The 25,245-nt window shown below is 42.7% G+C and overlaps 1 protein-coding gene across 1 annotated transcript in view; it reads left to right on the forward strand.

Annotated features, from left to right (window-relative positions):
• GALNT2 (polypeptide N-acetylgalactosaminyltransferase 2) overlaps positions 1–25,245 on the forward strand; it is a 483,612-nt gene that overhangs the window by 289,551 nt on the left and 168,816 nt on the right. Inside the window, 1 exon segment of the mRNA XM_030196432.1 lies at positions 15,978–16,065. Coding sequence (XP_030052292.1) covers positions 15,978–16,065 — 88 coding nt within the window.

The raw sequence follows: 25,245 nt of genomic DNA on the forward strand, positions 1-25,245 counted from the left end.
CGTCAGTGGCCCACTTGAAGTCAGCCACTATTGAAGAGATTTGCAAGGCTGCGACGTGGTCATCTGTCCACACATTCACATCACATTACTGCCTCCAGCAGGATACCCGACGCGACAGTCGGTTCGGGCAGTCGGTGCTGCAGAATCTGTTTGGGGTGTAAATCCAACTCCACCCTCCAGGACCCGAATTTATTCTGGTCAGGCTGCACTCTCAGTTAGTTGTTCTTCGTAGGTCAATTTCTGTTATACCCTCGCCATTGCGAGGTTCAATTGACCTGGGTTCTTGTTTTGAGTGAGCCTGAGAGCTAGGGATACCCCAGTCGTGAGAACAAGCAGCCTGCTTGTCCTCGGAGAAAGTGAATGATACATACCTGTAGCAGGTGTTCTCCGAGGACAGCAGGCTGATTGTTCTCACCTACCCTCCCTCCTCCCCTTTGGAGTTGCGTTTTCATGTTGTTTTTTGCTTGTCATTCAAATAGCGGGAACGGTCACGCACGGGCGGGAGGACCGCCCGCGAAGCTTCTTCCGGTTGGTGGGGGCTGCCGCGGACGTCACCCAGTCGTGAGAACAATCAGCCTGCTGTCCTCGGAGAACACCTGCTACAGGTATGTATCATTCACTGTACAGAAGCCTAGCAGGAGCAAGGACTGGGGCAGCATACACACTAGGCAGAGCGGGGATCCGGGAATACCCACAGGGTAAACCCTCTAGCTAGGTGGATACAGGAATAACCACCCAGGAAATACACACTAGCTAGACAGATACAGGATTCAGGATATACACTCAGGATAAACAAGCAGGGTAGGCACACAGGCTAGGCAAGGCAGGACTAGGGTAAAGAGAGCAAACCAGGAATAACAGGCCAAGGGTCTTGGGAAGGCAGCAGAGCAAACAGAGTAACCAGGAATATCAGGCCCAGGGATCTTTGGGCAGACAGGAGAACAAACAGAGTAAACACGGACAGCGGCTTCACCCCAAACACAGGGTAAGCCGGAACAGAGGCTTCACCCCAAACACAGGGTAAGCCAGGAACAGAGGCTTCACCCCAAACACAGGGTAAGCCAAGAAGGGACCCGCAGTCCACAGACACACAGTGGCAGGGATGAACCCCCCCACAGGAAGACAACAAACAGACACAGAGTGAAGCTGGGCAGGAACCCAGAGAAAGGCTAAGCAGTAGTGCAGCAGACACTTACTAACCTGACCTGGCCTAAGAGCAACACCAATGCAAAGGCCCAGAATGCCAGCACAGCACCAAGATTCATCCACCACATTTCAAGGAGTCCTCTTCTATGGCTTTTGTGGACATCAGGTCCCCCGCTAGGTCTACCATAATTCTTTCACAATTCATGTTCTGTTTGGAGTTGCTTTGGACATGTTTATTTGCTTTTTCATGGTTATCAAGAAGCTGGTGTTTGGCATTTTGATGCTTATATGTACATAAAACAATTTAGAAAATTCATGCATTGGCATATGTTAAAAGTACCATATTTAGACTACATGAGTGGCTTAAACCACTGTGAAGATTTGTAATATTTGCCACAATTACTGTAATACAGTTTTAAAAGTTTTATGTTCAGGCAACATAATATATTAAGTTAATGTTTGCTCCTCTACATTTTATTGACTTGCTTGCAGTATGCTGTCACTGAAGGAAAGAAGAGAGTGAACAGTTATTTTCTTGTAAATGAAAAGAAGGGCCTTGGGAACCCTCTAGTCATAACAAATTAATTGTTAATTATTTTATTTGTTATGTATATACAGTCTATCCTAAGGCATGTGATCGAGGAAGCAGAGTTGCCCAAACATACTGCGAATTAAAAACTGTCTGGCAGTCAACAAAGCCTCAAATATCTGGAGGATACAGACTGTTTGGTTATTGTTTCACATCAACAAATTGTAACTCTGTAATGTGTAAGGGCTGATATTTCCCACCTTCTTCACACTCCTGCTGGCAGGCTACAAATATGCTTACATCTTTGAGAGCAAGAAGAATACAATAATTATTTTGTCAGTGTTTCTGAGGGAACAGGGCTGTGTGTGTTTTAAAGAAGTGGTTCACGTTACTTTATCACCCTGAACATATTGGGCTCAGTATTACATGCACTGGTACAGTTTTACAGTGGTTCAAATCTTTTCTGGAGACAGATTATACCATCATCTAAATCGTGGGTTCAGAACCTTTCAGCGTTTGGGTTCCTCAAGGATTCGTTTTATCTCAAGTTCTCTTTAATCTTTTCATGAGTCCTTAGCAACTATTATTGAGGAGTCTACCATGTCTTTCTCCTTTGTTGCAGGTAACATAATGCTACTTCACTAACCCTTTTAAATCAGATAGAGTATTTCACTTTTGCAATCATGCCTTACAACTGTTGCATGCTGGCTAGAAGAACATCGCCTTGTCCTGTGTCATGAAAAAACTGTGTCTCGTTGGCTTACTGGTAACGTTCCCTCTTCTATGTTCAGTCTTTCTATTCTTGGCACTACGATATCCCCAGTCAACTCTTTTCAATAGCTGGGGATTATTTTGGACTCCCAACTCTACTTTAGGCAACAGGTAGTCTTTGTAAATCTGGTTTTTACAGCCTCAGACAACTTTCTGCAACTCGACAATTTTTTTTTATTATGATTCCTTTCATTCGCTTCTTCTCTCACTCCTTATGTCCTGGGTTGACTATTGCAATATTGTCCTACTGTGGTGTAACAAAGACTACCTTGAAAAGACTTCAAACCTTACAGAATACTGCCGTACTCAGGTCTCTGTCCACGTCACCCCCACTCCTCAACCAGTATCATTGGCTTCTGATTGAGTTCCATGTTGTTTAAACTTTTACTTCTCATCTTTAAGGTTTTCAGATTAGGTAACACCCCCCCCCCCCCCCCCCCCCCCCCATTTTTTGAGTTCCTTAACTATTCCCTATATACCAGCCCACTTGTTGAGATCATTAAATGACCATCGTGTGGTGTTAACCTGTTCCCAAACATGCCCAATATGAATCTACACATCACTCTGCATTCTTTTTCACTGCTTTTTCCCTGTGGAACAATTTACCCTAACGATCTGTGGTGAGTTGTCTGTTCAGCATTTTAAATCGCAACTCAAAACATGGCTCTTTCAGCATGCCCACCCTGTTTCATTTTCTGGTTCTTGGATGCCTCTCATATTGGCCTCTGCACCTCTGTCTGTCTTCTATGACATTTTGTGCCTGGATGGGCTTGGATGAATGCCTGTTCTATCTATAATATGCAGTTCCTTTCTTCTGTGTTTTTGTGTGGTATACAGTGTTGAGACATTTGGGCATGGACGGTTCATTCTTTCAGGCCATACAGGCCTTATATTCTGCTCCCATGACATCAATTTTAATTAATGGGGAACAATCTCAGTCCTTCCCCATTATGCATGGGACACGACAGAGTTGCTGTCTGTCACCCCTCTTATTTGTACTTTCATTAGAACCTTTGAACCCTTGTTGTGCACATTAAAGCTGGATGAAGAGGTTTCCAGAGTGTGCATTTTAGATAATAGTATGAATGGGGAGAGACACACACAATTAATACAACTCCATGGCCTACCTTTTGGAATAACCTGTTTAAGATGACGGGGACTGTGAACCTAATGTAGTCTCTTTATTTTGTGACACACAAATCTTATTGGATACCTGTCAAGATGTTTAGAGTGAATTTTGAAGCCCAACAACTTATATTGGTCCTGTGGTGCAGAACAAGGGATACTTGAGCACATGCTTTTGACAATGTCAATATTTAAAGGCATTTTGGGAGCAAATGTGGCAGGAAGTATCAGTAATATTGGGTATAAATTATCTTAACATTCTTGTTGCTTTGAAAGACAATATCTTGTCCTCCCAAATAATCCTGATGGGTATCTTAAGCTGACTGGATTTATATATTATTGAGTCCAACTGAAAGAATTTAACCTTAAGTAATCCTCACTTTTAGTAATCCTCAGGATTTCTATAGTACACTTTTTTTTCCCCTGCATCTGTGTGGAATATCTTATCACAGTTCCCATGGGTTTAAATTTGCTGTGTGCTGATCTCTAAGGAAGGCTTTATTCAATACCTCTTTTCTGCATCAAGCACCCACAAAATTGTGCACTCGAGCTGTAATAATCTTCCCAAAGCCTTGGCACACTTATTACTGAATCGGCCCCAGAGTCTGGTTGAGTTAGGAATGGGTATTCAAAAGCTTTATAAGGGAGAAGGGCTTCAACACACACCGGCATCAGTTCATTGTGTGAAATTTTGTCATGGAGCCAAAAAATGAGATCATGTACCCTTTATTTAAAAAAAAAAAAAAAAAAAAAAAAAAAAAATTTGCTCCCCATTACTCACAGAATTACTTTCAAGACACTGAGTCTTGTTCATACAGGGGTTCTTTTACCAAGCTGTGGTAAAAATGGCCTTGCTGTAGCATCGGCAGCTGTTTTTGCTGTGCGTCAGGGCCCTTTCTAATGCAGCGGATAAAAAGGCTGAAAATTGACATGGCCATGAGGTAAAATTGCATTTACCACGTGGCCATGCATGGGGGAGCACTTACTGCCACTCACTGAGGTGACGGTAAGGGCTTCCACAGTAACTGGGCAGTGCATGGCGCTGCCTGTTTACCATCAGGTTAGCGCCGCACGATAAATTTACAAAAATATTTTATGGCATACCAGAAATGGCACATGTGGAGGGGCATAATCGAACGCGAACGCCCATCTCCATGGGCGTCTATGTCCGAAAACGGGTATGTGAAGAGGCGGGACAGACCGTATTTTCGAAAAAGATGGGCGTCCATCTTTCATTTCAAAAATACGGTTTGGACGGACCAGGTGCCATGGATTTGGTCCTTTCTGAGATGGGCGTTTTTTTTTTGTTTTTTTAGCGATAATGGAAACTAAAAACGCCCAGCTCAGAAACATCCTAATCCAAGCCATTTGGTCGTGGGAGGGACAAATGTACAACACTACCATAGCTCTTAGGGGTGAAGGGGGCAACTACATGTGGGTACAGTGGGTTTTAGAGGCCTCCCATTTACCACCACAAGTGTTACAGGTGGGGGGGGGGGGGGGGATGGGCCTGGGTCTGCCTGCCTGAAGTGCACTGCAGTACCCACTAAAAGTGCTCCAGGGACAGGACTTGTTGCAGGTGTATAACCTTGGCACAGCAGTTCACACCTGAAGACTAATCTCGCTGAAAATGTCCTTTATTTGAATAAGCACATTTACTCACAGTTAACTGCAGATCAGAGGTTGTGCCCCACTGGCAGCGAGTCTCCCTAGTACTGAGATTAGCAGTAGGTCCGAGCTGGCAGAATGGTGTACAATGCCCTCTTTCAGCAACATTCAAGGTAAGAACTAAGTGCTGTAACGTGGCTAACACATGAAAGGGATCTAAAAGTGTCTTACCCAAATGGCCACTACCTCATGGACTACCGGAAACAAAACAGGGCACACTCTGACCCAGTAAGCAGAGGGAAAAGCACCATGGGAGTAGAGCCTACCAACTACCAACATAGTGAGCATTTAACACAAGCTAGTGGAATCACGGAGCCCAATACCCTACACCCACCACAATGCATTGCTGATGTGACTCTGCAGTGCCCTTAACAGAAAAGGTGTCACACTCACCCGAGACCCACATCAGAACCAGGGAAAGGCTGTCAGAGGATAGAACACATTCTACTGTCATGGAGGTGGATACGGCATTTGAGGCTGGCATACAGGCTGGAAAAAAAGTTGTAAAGTGGGGTTTTTTTGGTGGGAGGGGGTTAGTGACCACTGGGGGAGTCAGGGGAGGTCATCCCCAATTCCTTCCGGTGGTCATCTGGTCAGTTGGGGCACTTTTTTGGGACTGGACCTGAAAAATAGGGTCCAAATAAAATGGACCAAATTCTCGTCAAAAACGCCGTTCTTGTTTCGATTATCAGCTAAAGACGCCCATCTCTCCTCGGCCGATAACCACACCCCAGCCCCACCTTCGCCACACCTCCGACACGCCCCCGTGAGCTTTGTTCGTCTCCGTGATGGACTGCAGTTGAGGATGCCAAAAATCGGGTTTCGATTATACCGATTTGGGCGCCCACGGGAAATGGATGCCCATCTCCCGATTTGGGTTGAAATATGGGTGTCTTTCTCTTTCGAAAATAAGCTGGATAGTCAAGGTGAAAATACCATTGGTGGCCGCATTGGGCCAGCAGTAGTTCCGGGTTGCCGTGTGGCAACCCTTTTGTAAAAGGACCCGACGGTTCATTATTCTGGTCTATCATTTTTACTGTCCAATGTTAAGACCCCCCCCCCCCCCCCCCCCCCCCACACACACACACAGAATCGGTTATATCTACGTTTTGTCATATCATTTTGTATACTATTCGTGATTAAATTTCATAGTATAGTTGGCTCTTCCCTATGGCACTCCTTACCCACCTGTTTATGTCTGGAACCCTCCTCTCAGGCATTCAGAAAAGGCCTGAAAAGCATTTTTATTTAATGATACATTCAGAGATTAACTTCATTCACCCAGAACGTTTAAACAAACAGGTGGAAAGACTGATCAAGAGCATGGAATATGCAACCTCCCCATCCTATCCCCACCCTTGGAAATGTGGAGGAGTGGCCTAGTGGTTAGGGTGGTGGACTTTGGTCCTGAGGAACTGAGTTCAATTCCCACTTCAGGCACAGGCAGCCTTGTGACTCTGGGCAAGTCACTTAACCCTACATTGCCCCAGGTACAAATAAGTACTTGTACACAATATGAAAGCCGCATTGAGCCTGCCATGAGTGGGAAAGCGCGGGGTACAAATGTAACAAAAATAAAAAAATAAAGTCCTATTTTCTCTTTCTTTACACTTTTAACTTGTATTGATTCTATTGTGTAAACCACTAAAAAGGGATACCAACAGGTGGTGTATCAAATATAAATAAACTTGGAAACTCTGTATCAAATCAAGGCTTAAAATACAAAAAGAGTATTTAATAATAGGCACATAGAAGAATATTTTCTGAAAATGTGTCTAGTTTAGAAAGAGAACCTAGACAGTGATGTAGTTTAATAAAATAGGTTGTCACAATTGTTCCTAGCACCTCACAAAGCTCTTGCACTAATTCAGGGCCATAATAAACTATAACTGTGCCTGTGCAGTCACACCATGGCGCCCCCTCACCCCCCCCCCCAAACTGAGTGCCCTCTTGCTTCCCTCCCACCACACCCAAACACACAAATGCAGCATTTCCACCCCCCCCCCCCCCCCCCCCCCCCAAGAATCCACCTCTCCTTGGACCTTCCATTTGCGGGTAAAAGATCATGTTCAGCGAGCACAACCTTCTGCTCAAACATGTTCCAGGCACTCAATTACTGCTGGGTCCTGAGTCCTGACTACCCAGCAACAGGAAATGCGACAGAGGTAGCGGGACTCAGCAATGCCTGGAACGTGCTTAAACAGGAGGCACCGCAGAGCATTGTTGTGCTTGCTGACCATGGTCTTTTACCTGCAACTGGAAATATTGAAGAGGGGGTCATTTCGGGAGGAGGGCGGTAGGAAAGGAGGATATATGGAGATGCTGCACTGTGTGGTAGGAAAGGGGTATATGGAGATGCTGCACTGTGTATTGGGGGGAAGGGGCAGGAGGGAGGCACTCTGTGCAGCAGCCTACGCCCACAGAGGGGGTGCAGTTTTAGTACCCCTCTCTCGTGTCCTGTGTGACCATACTACATACCTTGCTACAGCCCTGCACAAATTCATATCTGTTTCGAGATAGGTATAAATATGTACATGAAGTCTGTGCATATCTTATATTGTCCAGCCTGTGGAATGTCTTTAGCTCATCTTTGTTTTTGGTGGGGGGGGGGGGGGGGGGGGGGAAGGAGAGGAGGGCAGTCAAAAATCAAATTACATCACACACCCACCACTGCTCTACCTAAATCTCTGCCCCAGTTATACATAAAAGCAAGCACTTTGGAGGAAACTGGATAACTTGGCAGCTTATTGCCAGTTTCATAAGTTCATCTGTCTACTCAGATGCCATTATTGAATACTAACATAAGCCTAAAGATGTGTACATAATGTTAGGTGCGTTCACCTACGCCAGGTCGATAGCAGGTGTGAATGTGCACAGGCGAACTCCATCACGTCTGTAACTTGGAGACGCCTATGCTCTGCCTGTGTTCCTCCTTGCCGAACGTGCTCTTGTACTTGTGTGCTGTTTTATAGAATAGTGTATAGTGCACATAAGCTCCAGCTATCTCAGCACTTATGTGTATATGGCGCACATAACTACCCAAGTGCACTTATAGAATTGCTGCACGTGCTTTTGTGTGCTTACTTTTTATGTGTGTACAGCCCTGCGTAATTGCTTTGTTTCTGACATTTGCTGCAGTATGTACAGTATATATTTTAGAAATAGCCTGTGTTCAGATTATATTTGTTTATTGAAAATTTGGTTCAGCTGTTCTAATTATTGCTTCTCTGGTATGTTGTAATTGTTTTGCATTAGAACCAATAAAGAAGAATTAACAAAAAAGAAAGAAATAGCCTGTGTTCAAAGAAATGAATCAGTGCCTGTTTTTCTGGGGGGGGGGGGGGGGAGCATTTGCTAAACAGAGTAGAACATGTAATGGACAGAAGCAGTGTGTTGCCAGGTTCAAAGAAATGGTGGATTACTGATATTTTCATATTGAAAACTGTCTAAAGGTATGTAAGCAGGTCCAAGAAAACAAATGGGCAAGCGGTCTGCAAGATCCAAAACTTGCAACAAACCAGCAGATTGGTAGTATAAAGGATCCAATTTTATTCACCACATAAAAATTCAAACACCCAATACGGCCATATTTCACCCTGTCAAGGGCTGCATTGTGGGGCTTTCTAAAACCAAGAGGTGTAATCCAGTTGTATCACCTATTGGTTAAAAAGCTTTTTCTAATGTGCTAGCAGCTCATGGTGAAACATAGCCATGTCTGGCGTTAGTTTTATATGTTAGTTTTTATGTGGTGAATTGAATTGGATCCTTTTTACTATCAAACCCACTGGTTTGTTGCCTGTAAAGTGCAAAGGTTCACATATATTTTGCTCCTGGAGTTTCTCTGGGCTGCAAAAAGGGAGCACACTAGTGCCTGTAGACCTGACAGTTGTGCACACGTAGTTTTTTTTTTTTCCCCCTGACCTAACCATTCCCCTAGGAGCAATTCTGACCAAAATTATAAATGTTTTGGAAGTAGTCCTGCAGTTTGAGCTGCTTCATGGTGTGCAGTTTTCACCCCTTGTGCATCTGGTTGGATAATTCTTGGTTACCTAGTTAGATCCTTGTATAATAGTTTCCATAATTTATACAGCTGTTCCTGAAATAGAATGGCATCTCGTTACTTCCGTCCTCACCTCTTGCATCCTTGCAAAAATGCTAATATATGCACTTGTAACAGCATCATGCAGTTTTTCAAGTTGGCTGACTCAAACCAACTCTGAATTTGTCTTTCTGTAGAACAGGAGAAAATCAGGGCTTTATTTTCATTGTGCAATATTACCCTTTCGTCTGCATTAGGATATGGCTATACTTGGCTGATTCTAGTGTGATGCTTAATAGAATAAATGTATGAATGACACAAAGTTTGTTTATCCTTCCACATACCAGAACACATGAGAATGCAAAAGGAGCACTTTCATGCTGCCAGGCACACAGTAGGTGTTATCAAATGCACCTTTTGTTCTGTGGTGCTAGATTTTACAGGAAAAATGGAAATTGAAGGGATGAGACAGGTGTGTCCTGTTTCATCTCCTCTTTAATCTGGCATTGGAAGCCTTTGCACAAATGTTATGACTTTCTAAGGAGATCCATGGGCAGTGTTGTTTAAAGTACTAGGTCAAAGTACTGAAGTAGAAGTAAAGATAAATGCATATTTTGTTAAGTAAAAGCAAAAAGTACAATGAAAATTGCATTAAAATTTACTCAAGTAAAAGCAAAAAATAAAAGTGCCTAATATTATACTTTTGAGTAAAAAATACCTTGACTATAAGATGTTTGTTTATTAAATATGATGTACTGCAAATGGCAGTTGTTTCATAACAGTGAACACAGTAAATTAACATCAATTAAAATCAAACACTTAACAAAATGAAAGGAACACTGGTTGAGAACCTGTGGCACAAGTTGCCAGTGGAAAAATCCAAATGACAACCAACGACAAAGCTCAGAGTCAATGGATATCATTGTATTTTGCCACATTTTATCAAATAGTGGCAAAATATGACAGTGCATCGTCCCCTCCCCAGCTTTGACCCAGCCTCGCTCTCGTTTGTGTAACTTCTTCCCCTCCCCCTCCCAACATTTACCCAGTCTCTCACACCCCATCTTTTACCCAGTCTGCATCGCTCATGTAACCCCTCCTCAGCTCGACATTCTGTGTATTTCGGCATGCATAAGCATATCAGGATGACACTATTTCCATCTATACTTTTCAACTTAAACATTGATGTCAAATATGGCCATGGATGTTCCATATTGTCAGATGACTCCGAATCACTTATGATTAACCTGATGGGTCTGTGTATAGAGATTATGCTGTTGTGTTGTTAGCAAAACTTTGTTACAGTTTTTGCTGCTTCATTTGGTTTACTGAGGAATCGTTTTGCTTACAATTAATAAACTGAAAACATTATCCTCCCCCAGGTTCATCATAAAAAATATCATATACAAAAATAAAAGTAAAAACTTAAGCTTGATAAGGCAAAATATCACCCACAAAGTATTCCTGTATAATTAAGCATATAATTGAAAAAAACCCATAACAAATGATAAACAACAAGTATCTAACCATATTTTCCTTTTTGTATTGGGGGGGGGGGGGGGGGCATTTTCCTTCCCTGTCCCTCCCTATTCCCTATTCCTCCTTGTAGCCCAGCATCAACCCTGCCTTCCCCCATAGTCTGGCATGATGGCATCTCCCCTCCCTTCCTAATTCAGCAATCCCCCACCCAGAAGCCCAGCATCTTTTTTTTTCCCTTGGCTGGTAATGCCCACCAGCATTGTACATAAAACTTTTTTTTTTTTTTTTTTGTTTCTTTTACCTGGGCTTTCCTGCCCCCGATGAGGCCCTGATCAGTGGTACAGTAATGGAAAGGAGAGGACCAAGTTGGCTGTTCGCCTGTTAGCTGCAGCCAATGGGAGAGCAATTTCCATGGGGGCTGGAGTAGAGACAGATCTAAGGGAAGCTGCAGCTATAGCAGAGGCTCCCAACTCTTGATCAACAGGGGAGAAGGGCCCACCCATATCTACTTGCCTGCTCAAAGCTTTATTTTTTGTCTAATATGAAGCCACAGTAGTGAACTGAAGATCAAGATAGGCACTCAACTTTCCAGCAGGGTAAGGATGGAGCTGTAGCAGTTGACGCAAACAACATTGGATAGGCTGCGATGTTCCAGCCGTGAATAGGCAACCTCCGATGGGTTATGGTGCCTTCTCTCTGCCGTGCCCCACCCATGCAGAAAAAGTGGGATGCGGCAGAGAGAAGGCCCGGTAGTCCGCTGGAGGTTTGTCTGTCATTACTGCTTCAGCCTCGTAGTCTTGTGGAGGTTGTCTGTGTTAACGGCTGTGGCCAACAGGGAAGGTAAGACATGTTTTAAGGACTACATGAGGGAAGGGAGAGTAATGCTAGGCACACAGAGTGAGAAAAGGAAAAATGGCAGAGACCGGACCGGAGAGGGGAAGCCGTTCTTAACCGCTGCAGCTGCTGGAGACTGAAGGCAAATTTTAAGGACCCCATGGGGGAAAGTGGGAGGGAAGATGTTAGAGCCATGTGAAAAGGAGGATGGGGAGGAAAATTTAGTACTTCAGCCTCTTACTTGTAACGAAGCAGCATGTAACCAGGTAAAAGTACTTAAAACTGGCTGATAATACTTTGTTATATGTAAAAGTGCTCATGCTTGTCTTGTACTCGATAACAAAAAGTCATGAAATGTTTTCTTAAATATTGTAACGTGTTACTTTTACTTTGTTACTATACAAAATTGTTCATGGGTTCTGTATTTCTCAAGATGAACACAGATTTGCTCTTTATGCAGATGTCTTATTATTTGTGACAGTCTCGTAGCTCAGTGACCCCTTTAATGCAGTTGGTGGAGCGTTATGGGTCTCTTTCTGCTATAAGTTTACCACAAATCTCAAATTTTACCTATAGGCCCATTTAAGGGGATATCAAGATGTCTGGTGAGATTTCAGTTAGTACCTGTTAGTTTCTATAATCTTGGGGTACAGGTTGACTTATAAGTGCATTCACTCTGCAGCTCCTCAGTACCTCTCCACTCTCATCTCTCCCTACACTCCTCCCCGGGAACTCCGTTCACTGGGTAAATCTCTCTTATCTGCACCTTTCTCCTCCACTGCTAACTCCAGACTCCATTCCTTTTATCTTGCTGCACCATATTTATTTTATTAGGATTTATTTACCGTCTTTTTGAAGGAATTCACTCAAGGCGGTGTACAGTAAGAATAGATCAAACATATGCCTGGAATAGACTTCCTGAGCTGGTACGTCAAGCTCCATCTCTGGCCGTCTTCCAATCTAAGCTAAAAACCCACCTTTTTGATGCTGCTTTTAATTCCTAACCCTTATTCACTTGTTCAGAACCCTTATTTTATTATCCTCACTTTAATATTCCCTTATCGCTTGTTTGTCCTGTTTGTCTGTCCTAATTAGATTGTAAGCTCTGTCGAGCAGGGACTGTCTCTTCATGTTCAAGTTTACAGTGCTGCGTACGTCTAGTAGCGCTATAGAAATGATAAGTAGTAGTACAGGTTCTTCATAGACCAGGCCTTTTATACAAACTGAATTACCCACTGATCTTGACACAGCTTAAGACTTCTCTCGACCATTGGGCGGCTCTTCTGATTTCATTGTTGGGAAGGTTGCACTTAGTTAAAATGGTTGTTCCTACAAAGCTGTTGTATTTGTTTCAACATATCCCTATAATATTCCTAAAGCAATTTATTGAGATTTGAATACCTCGATTTCCTCCTTCCTAAGGGTAAAGAAGGCACCACATACTAAATTATCCACCTTGCAACTCTCTAAAAATACTGGCAGATAAAGGCCATATGACCCATCCAGTCTGCCAATCCTCTGTAACCCCTAATTCTTCTTGTTCCTAAGCGATCCCACATGCTTATCCCAAGCCTTTTTAAATTCTGGAACAGTCCTTGACTCCACCACCTCCACCGTGAGGCCATTCCATGCCTCCACCACCCTTTCTGTGAAATAATACTTCTTAGGTTACTCCTAAGCCTATTCCCTCTTTGTCGTATGCCCCCTCATTCCAGAGCTCTCCTTCATTTGAAAAAGGCGCTCTTCCTATACATGAATGCCCTTGAGATATTTAAACTCTCTATCATGTCTCCTCTCTCTCTCTCTCTCTCTTCCAGCGTATACATGTTGAGGTTCATAAGCCTGTCCCTATAATATTTGCATTCAAGACTGCTTACTAATTTCGTAGCTGCTCTCTGGACCGACTCCATCCTGGAGGGCTAGATTTGCTTAATCTGACTTAACTACAATCTGGCAGTATGATTAGTGGCCTTGCAAACTTGGTATGGCCTGAATTCTGAGCAGAAATTGGTTGAGCTGCAAGTGGAACAGATGGGTGGTCATGGGCTAGGTGCATTACTGCATTATGGCTCTGTCCCCCACATTGGGCAGAACTGGCAGAACTAGCCCTATTTTGTCTTGTCCACTCAAGATGTAGAAATCAGCAATACAGGTAGTCTGCACAACAGTTCTCACCTTAGCCTCACTACTTTCTGACATATATCTCTCCACAGTCACCTTGTATGCAGATAACCTCTTTTGGATACAGACGGGTCTGTGTTGTCTAGGGCGAATTTCAAAACTTTGAAGAACTGCATACCATGTACGGTTTTAAAGTTCACCCCAGATATATTTATTTGCAACTGTGTAGTGATATGCTGGATGAGGTTGAGGAGGATGGACAGCTGAGATCCTGAACAGCGGTGGCAAAGATTCTTACAAAGCTGAGTCAGGTCCCTAAACTGATCAATAAACTCTATTTTGCTCTACATTTTGAGGATAAAGAATTTGTTATTGATTCTAAATTGACCGAATGCTGGAATTGGGATCTGAACTTAGATCTGGATGAGATGCTTTGGCGACAGATTTGGCTACAACTTTCTAAATTATCAATTTGTAATAAGAGCCAAGAGCTCATGTATAAGCTTCTCCACTGAACTTATCACTGCCCTGCCTTTTTCTCACGTTTCAGCTTAGCAGACCCCAGATGTTGGGAAGGTATTGAGCTGCCCAGAGAACATCGGTCTTTTCTATCTCATTGTTTGCATGCTGCGAGGCGCACAATTGTGCTTCGGTGGAAGAGGAAACCAGAGGTTCTGACATGAAAAAACAAATTAGATTTTCAAGGCTTGATTGTTATTAGCCTCATTGGGGGGGGGGGGGGGGGGCTAAGCTACACCACCATATGGTCCAAATATTGGATTTGGCATAAGACTAGGGGTTCATACTACTGTTATGTTCTGCTAATGCTACTTTCAAAGGGTGTAGCTTGATTTGCATTAACGTTTTGTGACATCCTGCTGTTCTGTGTTGATGCTGTACCTTTTGTTTGTCTGCAGTTATATAAAAAGTTATTTTAAAAAAAGGAAATCAGCATAACACAAATTGTCAAATAAAGGCAATTTTATAACAATTTTGGCTAGATTGACAAATGTATGTTATCACATTAGCATACTTTATTAGTAAATAGGTTTTATTGCATAAAATGGAGTCTGCAGTAATTAATACCTGTTAATGTATGTTAGTGTGGGTTAACATGAGTAAACCTAGCCCTTTATCTGCAACTTGTACAGTGCTAATCCTTCTCAGCCGTCTGATTTTTTTTTTTCTTTCTTTGGAATTATTAACCACCTTTATGAAGAGATTTTCCCAGGACGATGTACTTCTTTTTGTGTTTCCTCCATATCTCTTTTTGGTTTATTCTTTAAAATATGTCAGGCTGTCTGGAGTACAGCTTGGGTATCAATGACACACAACGGCTTTGGGCATTTATGAAGAATGCTGGCACTCCACAGTCAAAGCATTTAAGAGTTGTCATCATAATTGGTAATTCAGATCTTAGATGTCGTCAGATCAATTCAGTGGGGCTTTGGAGTTTGAAAAATTAAACTTCTTGCAGGCAGGATAACCACCTGCAAGCTGCTATACCAGACACTGATACAGAAGACATGACATAAAGGTCATTTCATAACAGAGTGCCAAGGCTGGGAAAGAACTTAGAGGATGGGGATGGGACTGGGATTTGATATACTGCCTTTCTGTGTTTACAATCAAAGCAGATTACACATTATATATAGGTACTTATTTTGTACCTGGGGCCGGTAAAGTGATTTGCCCGGTCACAGGGAGCTGCTGTGGGAATTGAACCCAATTCCCTGGTTCTCTGGCTGCTGCACTAATCATTAGGCTACTTCTTCATTCATTCCATCTCATTGTGTGCATATGCTGTGCCTATTTAGTTTAGACAGTGTATCTGCTTATGTATTCTTTACAAAACAGGTTCTTCAAAAGCTGATTCTCAAAGCGACACTCCAAGGCAACAACTTTGTGCATGTATGTGCCAGTAAGAATTGGCATTTATGCTTGTTTTTTATAAGATACACACACAAGTGCTGATCCCACCATTGCACTTTGCCCACTCTCTGCCCTTGGGATTACTTACGCACATAGCTCATAAAAGTAGGCACTGTATTTTCATAGCATCTCATTGTGTGCGTACACAAGGGCAGTTTTATGAGTGTGTGAAACTCAGTTCTACGTGATCAAGTCACTAATAACATTAAGTGTGTGTAAGGTGGAATTTGAAGAGTGACTTGATTTCTAACTTTCCTTTCTTACTCTGGCTGTTATTTTTATTTTCCATTTACTTTTGACTATTTCAATTTTATTTTTTAATGTTTATTTTAGGACAAGACCCGTGTTGTCTCTCCCATAATTGATGTAATTAATATGGACAACTTCCAGTATGTGGGGGCGTCGGCTGATTTAAAAGGCGGTATGTACCTGTACTGGAACACGAGTTGCATTATGCAAAAAAACCAGCAAATGTGTAAAAAGTTCAGAATCTACTTTTGTGTTATACCTCCCTTACTGCAGTTCTGATTTATTTCCTGGCATTGTCAGTCCTGTGGTAAATCTTGAGCTGGTCTCCAGGTTACAATGAACTATATATAAGGGATTGATATCTCCTTCTAACTAGATTTGCTCACCATGGCGGTAGATCACTTTTCACCTTTAGCTGTGACCCCTTCCAAGTGCACTAATTTATTCCTTAGCTAATGCATTCTTTGCTTCTGAAGACAGGTGTTGAATATTTTCAGTGCTTAAGATTTTGTGCTCTGCAGCATGTTGACTGACTTAATTTTAGGAGGTGCACATAAGTGACATAAATATGCCAAGGTTTCCACTAGCAGCCTGGCTAGAAGTTATCATGAAATAACTAGAAAATGCAGATTATGTTTGCCCAGCTTTTAAATGTGACTTGGTTGCATTTTAGAGCCACACTTATGGATGCTGGGTGGAGCAGTGTTCTTACGCTCTTGGAGCAATCATGGTGACATCTTTGCTGAGGTATATATGACTGCCCATCAGGGAGAAGACTGGAGCCTAAATCAAAAAGGGGGAGGGAACCTGAGAAGTCACTAGATTACTAGTTCAGGTTAAATGGTAAGATGTTTGCCAGAATTCAAAAACCTGGAGATCTTCGCATTCCCTTCTCTTTCAGGCTTATCTGTAAAGCAAGGATTTAGCATTTGGACCTAGAATCAGCTCTGAGGGTGTAGAATAAGGAAAAGAAGCAATAGTTTATACAGTGGCATTATTAGACTTAGTCTGGTGCCAAGATTGTGTTCCCAATGAAGGAGTAAGGGTCTTGACAGCATACTGCAAAATGCCTGTACTTATAGTGAGCTTTTAGAGCATGTGTACTAGTCAATAAAGATCATGGTCATTTCATGCACATTATGTGCAACTGCTGGGTAACTCAACAAAATATGTCCTTCAGTCAGCAATGCCTTTTTGCAGAAAAACAAGCCACTTTATCTGTGACGGAAGCAACATTCCTATTGCTGTTGGACAAGGTCATTTCTTTGTACATGTGCAAAACAGTGGGAGAATGAATGAAAACATTACAGAAATGTCTCCTGAACCATTGCAAGAGCCTTGGCCTGCTCATGCTAACTGGCTTTGCTGCATTACATTACATGGTATGTCTCTTAAATGCAGTCCCTTTACAACAGTAGCAGTACCAGCATGGCCCTTAACATACAACTCACAAAGAAAAAAAAACAGTACTGAAAACTGGAGGTCTGCCAGGGCCTTAAAACACAATTAATAAGACCACCTAGATCCAAAAGCATTTGTGTTCGTTCTTTTCCTTAGATCTAAGAAAAAAGTTTACATATCCTTTAAGTAGCACATGAATTCATCCAAACTTCTGAGCAGCTTACAAAATATATAACAGAAATACATTAATAAAATACAAATAATAAAAAAAGCATAAACTCGTGTAATGCCATGCCTCATCAGCTTTTCATATATCCTGTATAGTGCAAGAAATAGTATGTGTGTTGTACTCTTTATGCATGGTAGAGCATATGCCCATAGTTCAGCTATTAGTAGATATAAATCAAGCATTTTAACACTGAAAATGCTGGGTACATAGCACTATCCATAGGTTTCTCCTTCATATATTTTGCAGTTATTTATTTGTGTCTTTATGTCTGTAACTTTTAATATGAGTATAATTACTATTTATTTGCAGTTGTTTATAGTTCATTCACATTTGGTATTCCGCCTTTGCTAACTAGCAGATCAAAGCAGCTTACAATCTGAAGTCATAAAATATCAGAGAAAATAACTACAAAGTGTTACAGGACAGTGTTGATTCCATTCACACAACACTAGGTAAATTGTAGGAGAAAGTAGAAGGGTGTAGTTGGCATAGAGGGGACAGGGGCTAGAGAAAGGAAAAAGAACAGGTGTAGAGGAAGGAGGATGAAACAAATACCCAATAATACTGGATCACAAACCACCCTACGGAGGAATAAATGCACATTGAAAAAGCCAGGTTTTTACTTCAGGTTTAAATTTTTTAAGACTGTTGAGCCCGAACAGCAAGAGGCAGCGAGTTCCATAAGAATGGAGCTGCAAAATAGAAAGCCCAATGTCTACTGGAATCCAGACAGGCTCGCTTAGGCCCTGCTAATTATATGTATCTGGTGAGGCCCCATTTGGAATACTGTGTGCAATTCTGGAAACCGCATCTATGAAAACTTATAAACAGGATGGAGTTTGTCCAGAGGGTGGCTACGAAATTGGTCAGTGGTGTTACATAAAGCGTATGGGGACAGACTTAAGGTTATCAATATGTATACTTTGAAAGAAAGGCGGGAGAGAGGGAATAGGATAGACATGTTTAAATACCTCTGTGGCATTAATGTACAGGAGGTGAGCCTCTTTCAAATGAAGGAAAACTCTGGAACGATAGGGCATAGGATAAAGTTAAGAGGTTATAGACTCAGGAGTAATCTAAGGAAATACTTTTTCATGGAAAGGGTTGTAGACGTGGAATCGCCTCCCAGTGGAGGTGGTGGAGACAAGGACTGTGTCTGAATTTAAGAAAGTGTGGGACACGTGGGATCTCTTAGGGAAAGGAGGAGATTTTGGTTTCTGTGGATGGGCCATTTGCTCTTATCTGCAGTCATATTTCTGTGTAACACAAAATGGTCATTAAAAGAGCAGAGCGAATGGGCTAGAGAGTATGGTATTGTAAGAGAAGATAGGCCTTTCCCATATACCTATCTTAAGCAACTTGAACATGAGCATAAGGATCTTAAATATAATACGTTGTTCCACTGGAAGCCAGTGGTGATCCTGAAATAAAAGGAGAGACGTGGTCAAACTGACAGGCCTGACAAAGAAATCTGATAGCAGTGTTTTGGAGAGATTGCAATTTCTTTAAATGTAACCAAGAGCAACCTAAGTAAACTATGTTGTAGTAATCCAATCTAGTAATCAGTAATGAAAAAATAAGAGGATGGACAGTGTTATGGTCAAAATAGCATCTAACAGAACGTAAGTCTTTTCCGGTACCTCTTAGGTACAATCACACAGAGCCTTGGTGTTCTGCCCCCACTTGCATGGAGATAGGTTGCATATTTATGTGTGTATATATTGGACATTGCTTAAAGCCGGGTTTAACCACAGTGTTTTGAAATAGGATAGAACTATAAAGGTTTGTCATTCTGTAGTTCTCTGTGATAGGCTCTTCCTGAGCACGTGTCCCAGTTCCCTGTGTCTTATGGGGCTCACCCTATTGGCTAGCATTATTCTTTAAGCTTGCTGGGAGTTCTCCCCCCCCCCCCCCCCCCCTTCTGTCTCCTTCAAGCAGGGTGAATCTGCCTGGAGCATGCTTCTCTATGAACTGTAACTAACCATGGTATCTTGCTGCATGAGCCTTTCAAAACTTTGTAACATCATCAAATTTTCACCAGTTTAAAAGTATTTACAACAAGATTAGACCTCCTAGCTTCCCTTTACATACAGAATGAGCTAGTTGAGAACAGACTCTCCAGTCTGCTGGGCAGAGACTCTGGTTGTACACTTCAGAACTGTAAGTCATTTCCTTTGTTTGATTTTGCATTAAAGAAGACTAGTAAAACATGCCTGTTTCTGGCGCAAATGAAACGGGCGCTAGCAAGGTTTTTCTCCCGAACCCCCCCCCCCCCCCGCTCACCCCTTCGGCGTTGTGAAGGCACTGACCGCCATTGTTGCGGACCTCGTCAACGCATGCCAACGCTACCTTCAATGTGCTGAGTCGTTGGTTGTGAAGCCACTGACGCCATAGGTCCACCCTCGACGTCATAACGTTTGACACAAGGGAGGGGCCCCAACACAGTGATTTCGGTGGCTTCACCACCATGAACCCTTCGAACCGGAAGGAAGTGCCCGGAGGAACTGACAGTGACGTCAGTGTCCTCAGAACGTTGAGGGTGAGTTTTATTATATAGGATGTTGGTTCAAGAGTTCTGAGTCTTCACAGTGATGTTCTGTACTCTAGTTTAACTGACAGTCAAGCTTAGTGTTTGCTAACAGCACTTTTGCAAGGACTGTAACACTTGGCCTTAGTGGATACATATGAAATATCTGTATCAATGATTCAACCCATGCCTTGATATTGTGGCTTCTTGGCTGTCCCAGTAGGCTATGAAAATCAATCTCACCAAATGAAATCCTATGTGGATGTCATTCAGTCATTTCCTCCCTTCTATTCATCCTTATGACCCCCCCACTCCCCCCCCCCCCCCCCCCCCCGAGGGAAGGTTTATTAAGAACTAGGGGAGTGATGAGATGTTAGGTCACAGTGGGTTTTAAAAGCAGTTTTTCTCTGTATTGCATTGAGAAAATAAGAGAGGTTTCTGACATCTTGCCCAAGCAGCAGCTCTGTAGTAGAAATGTATTAATTTCATAAAATGTCATGGCTGAGCTATTCAGAGAAGGGAGGTGGGCAGCACCTTATGTTAATTATTCACTGAAGGAGAGGCAGGCAGACTGATGGAATCACATTTACACATTTTGGGAATATTATCCACTGAAGGGATAAAGTAAAATGAGTTTAGTAATGTAAATACACAGATGAAGGATAACTGAACTAATCAGAGGGTCAGAGAATGTACTCACTATAATGAAAGAGGAACATACTGACAGTGACTGGAAAGGGGAATCTGGGTCTTCAGTCTCTGACACTCAGAGATTCTGTGCTTGGCATTTTGGCTGATCCAAGAGGTTGCCCTCCTCTGGGGAAATCCTGGAACTGTTGGTCTCAGAGTTCTGATAAAGAACTGATTTCTGTGCCACAGCAGGGAAAAGAACCCTATGAGTTCCTCCTGAAGACTGACAGCAGGATTAAGTACCCCATGGGTACCTCTTGAAGACCAGTGGAGAAGAGGTTGCCCTCTGTGGAGGAGTCCTGGGACTGCTGGCTGCAGAGCTGTATTAAGAGCTGGTAATATGGGCCACTGCAGGACCCCTAGAGGCACCTCGAAGATCATCAACTCTTGGGAGGTTCTCAGGGCAGCTGGTCCTTGGGAGTGGATGAGGGTAAGACGGATAGCTTGGGGATCCATTTGGACACTCCAATAACAATACCAATGATAAGTGAGCCGAGGACTAACATTTTGAGTCTTTTTGATACTCCTCTGCTCATTTATGGTTGATGTCATTTTTGGAGTGTTGGACAACAGTTTCTGATATCTGTAGTTGACTACTATTGGAGTTTGGCAGATATCCATTCAGACCCAGGTTCAGTGGCAGAGGAGGCCCTTGGGAGTGAACTCAAGGCAAGGCCTTTGGAGGCACGAGGGGGTGTCCAAGGCCCAGTGGTGGAAAGCCTCTGGGGTGCCTTTGGCACCAGAATTGTGGAGTAGCGGCTCACAGGGTGCAGATCGGCACCAGGAGCCCAGCAGAAGAGGTAGCCTGGGGAGCGCAATTGCTATTTGGAGCTTGGCAGCGGGGTGGACCAAGCCAGTTCGACTCAGTGGGACATCTAGCAGCCATCAGCCCAGAGCACTCTAACAGGAGGGTGAGACTTGAGGGCTTGGTGAGAGAGGACAAAGGAAAGGAGCAAGGGGTGGGACCTAGTCTATACTGCCATGTCCACACAAAGACTTGGCCTATAGAGACAGAGAGGAATCAGGAGTTGCTGCTTAGGCCGAAGGGCTAATGGAGTCAGTGTGTTGAACTAATTGGTTGAGTAGTGGCTATAAGAGAAGTAATTAAGTGTAGGTATTAGACTGTGTGATATATGGTTTATGGTCTTCTATGCATTTCAGTAGCTATCTCAAAACAAAGCTTTAAACATTGCTAATCTTTCAATGCCTTTACATAACTGTATAGCAATACCTGTACATAGTTCAATAAAACTGTTAAATGTTTTGTTTACAGTCTTAGTCACAGAGGTAATTTTGGGAGTTTCTTGGTGGGGGTCTTCCCCAGGTGGAAGCACCAGGCACCAGAAGCTTAAGACTAGGGGGCAGTCAATGAAATTACATGGAAATACTTTCAAAACAAATAGGAGGAAATATTTTTTCATGCAAAGAATAGTTGTGCTTTGGAACTCATTGCCAGAGGATGTAGTAACAGTGGCTAGCATATCTGGGTTTAAAAAAGGTTTAGACAAGTTCCTGGAGGAAAAGTCTATAATCTGCTATTGAGGTAGACATGGAGGAAGCAACTGCTTGCTTTGGGATTGGTAGCAAAGAATGCTGCTATTTGGGTTTCTGCTGAGTACTTATGCCCTGGATTGACCACTGTTGGAAGCAGGATACTGGACTAGATGAACCATTGGTCTGACACAGTATGGCTATTCTTATGTTCACCATGTGACAGTTCATCATGCATTCAAGCTAAGTGTATTCAAAATTATTTGCATGGAAGACTTGCAGCAAATGGAGGGGACGTGTCAGCATATGTTGCCACTTGACCTTTTGCACCTAAATATGAGCCTCGCTAAAACTTCTTGCATTTGAAAATTTCACGAGGCTCATATTTAGGTGCAGAAGAACAGTGTTTTCGTCACCCAACACATTATTGTATGCAAAGCTAAATGTACTCAAATTATATGTGTGGCAAACTTGCATGGCAAATTGAGCAAATATTTACGCTTAAAACATCATATATTTCATAATGCACAAAGGCGATGAAAGGTCACAACTACAGAAGTCATCAATAGGCAATTATGTAACACATATCGCAGTTGGGTTCAGTATGATGGGATCGGGGTGAGGGGAGGAAACAAGGTAGCATCTTGGTGACCTGTGTAGATAAAACAGGAAAGAGAATTAGGGATGCATGACTTCAGTATGTGTTAGCAGGGAGGAGAACTATGTTTAGGATAACGGGGGCCGCAACTTACCATGCACAGCGAGAGGAGTATGAAGGTTGGTGGACCTCTGGGGTGTCAGAGGGAGCAGACCAGCTGTGTGGGGGGCTTTGGAGGAAAAACAAGGGAAAAGAGCATTAGTGGGTGACTTCAATATGTCAGACAGTGGGAGGGAGGGAGAGCAATTGAAAGGAAAACGAGGACCATGACTTACAAGGAAAAAGGAGAGGACCCAGGGGATTAGCAGAGCTGGGGAATAACATGAAAGAAGATACCATACTGTGGAATGTTCTTTAGAGACAAGACAGGAGAAAACCATAATAATAAACTACAGTACATGAGCTCAAAAGGTAAAGAGGTCCACAATTTACCAGGTACAAGTGATTCAGGGGTATTAACATTATTGGAGAGGGAAGGGGTGGGGGCAGAAGCAACATGGTGGTGGCCTGTTGATGCAAAACAAAAGACCATCACACATCATCAAAATATGAGGTAGTAAGAAAACTATAAAAGAAGAGCTTTAGCATATTGTGCAAATCACCTCTGAAGAACTAACGGGTTGATGGTACCCTTGTGAGAGTCCATCGAAGAACCTCCTCATTTCCTCATGAGGGAGGTGCTTCTGGTGAGAGAATGTGAACATGAATGGCACTTCTAATATAAGCAACGTAGGTGCTTATGTATCTTTATAAAATAATCTCACATAACCTAGCATGCCCCCCTCCCCAATTGCTGCAAGTTTTCTGTGCATATAATTTGAATATATTTAGCTCAAATGCATAATGAAGTGTTGCATATTGAAATGTTCATGGTAATGAAGTGTTTACATGAAGAATGTCACCAAACCTTCAAAACATAGTAACATAGTAGATGACGGCAGAAAAAGACCTGCTTTATTATACTCTATTTAGGGCTGAATGGCAGTTTTGTTAAAAACTAAACTAAGTTAAACACCCCTACCATTAATCCCCCCCCCTAGGGTTACCATATGGCTCCAGAAAAAGGAGGACGGATTGAGCCAGCCGGGTTTTACTTCCATTGCTTTCCATTGAAAGCAATGGAAGTAAAACCCGGCTGGCGCAATTGCTTTCCATTGAAAGCAATGGAAGTAAAACCCGGCTGGCTCAATCCGTCCTCCTTTTTCTGGAGCCATATGGTAACCCTACCCCCCCCCCCCCCCTCCCCGGAGTTAAAGCTCATTGAAATCCATCCCAGTAGTTAGGATTATTTCAGCGAATTTATCCCAATTAGTATTACTTAGCCCCATAGGTGGATAAATACCCAAGTGAATACTCAACGGACCGAACCTGGTCAAACTTCGCTCTCCTCACCGCGGAAACAGTCACCCAGGCGAGTAATAGGTTCTCCAACTCTCACTGTAAATTGGATACCTGCCCTAGCTACCTAATAAAATCTGCCCCCCACCGCTTCATAGCAGACCTTACATCCCACTTAAACTACATGCTTCAACAAGGTCTCTTCCCTAAGGAAAATGGCAACATCCTACTCACTCCAATACCAAAAGATCCCAAGAAAAAATCAAACGAAATCACTAAGTGCCGTCCAGTAGCATCAATCCCACTGGTGGTCAAACTGATGGAAAGCATGGTAACCAAACAACTTACCGATTATATAAACAAATTCACAATATTACATGAATCACAATCAGGATTTTGCCCCCTCCACTGAAACAGTACTAATTACCCTCCTAGCTAAATTCAAGCAGGAAATAGCAACAGGCAAAAGCATACTTCTCCTCCAATTTGACATGTCCAGTGCGTTCGACATGGTAAACCATAAAATACTACTAAGACTCCTAGATTACTTCGGGATTGGCGGACACATACTTAGTTGGATCAAGGGTTTCTTAACCACTAGAACATATCAAGTGAATTCAAGCTCGAACATATCACCACTGTGGAAAGCAGAATGCGGAGTACCTCCAAGATCACCACTATCACCGATCCTTTTTAACGTAATGATGACCCCACTAGCCAAATCCTTATCCAACCAAGGCCTTAACCCTTTCATCTATGCAGACGATGTCACAATATACATTCCTTACAAATGTGATCTGACAGAAATCACAAACGAAATCAAGCTCAGCTTGAATATCATGGACTCATGGGCAAACGCATTTCAACTTAAACTCAACACAGAAAAAACACTGTCTCATTTTCTCATACCAATACAATATGAACAAACCCACAAACATAAAACACCCCAGATTATACCCTCCCTATCTCAGACAGCCTGAAAATTCTCGGTGTTAGAATCGACCGTAACCTCACACTA

The sequence above is a fragment of the Microcaecilia unicolor genome, chromosome 3 (genome assembly GCF_901765095.1).
Source record: "Microcaecilia unicolor chromosome 3, aMicUni1.1, whole genome shotgun sequence".
Lineage (NCBI taxonomy): Eukaryota > Metazoa > Chordata > Amphibia > Gymnophiona > Siphonopidae > Microcaecilia > Microcaecilia unicolor.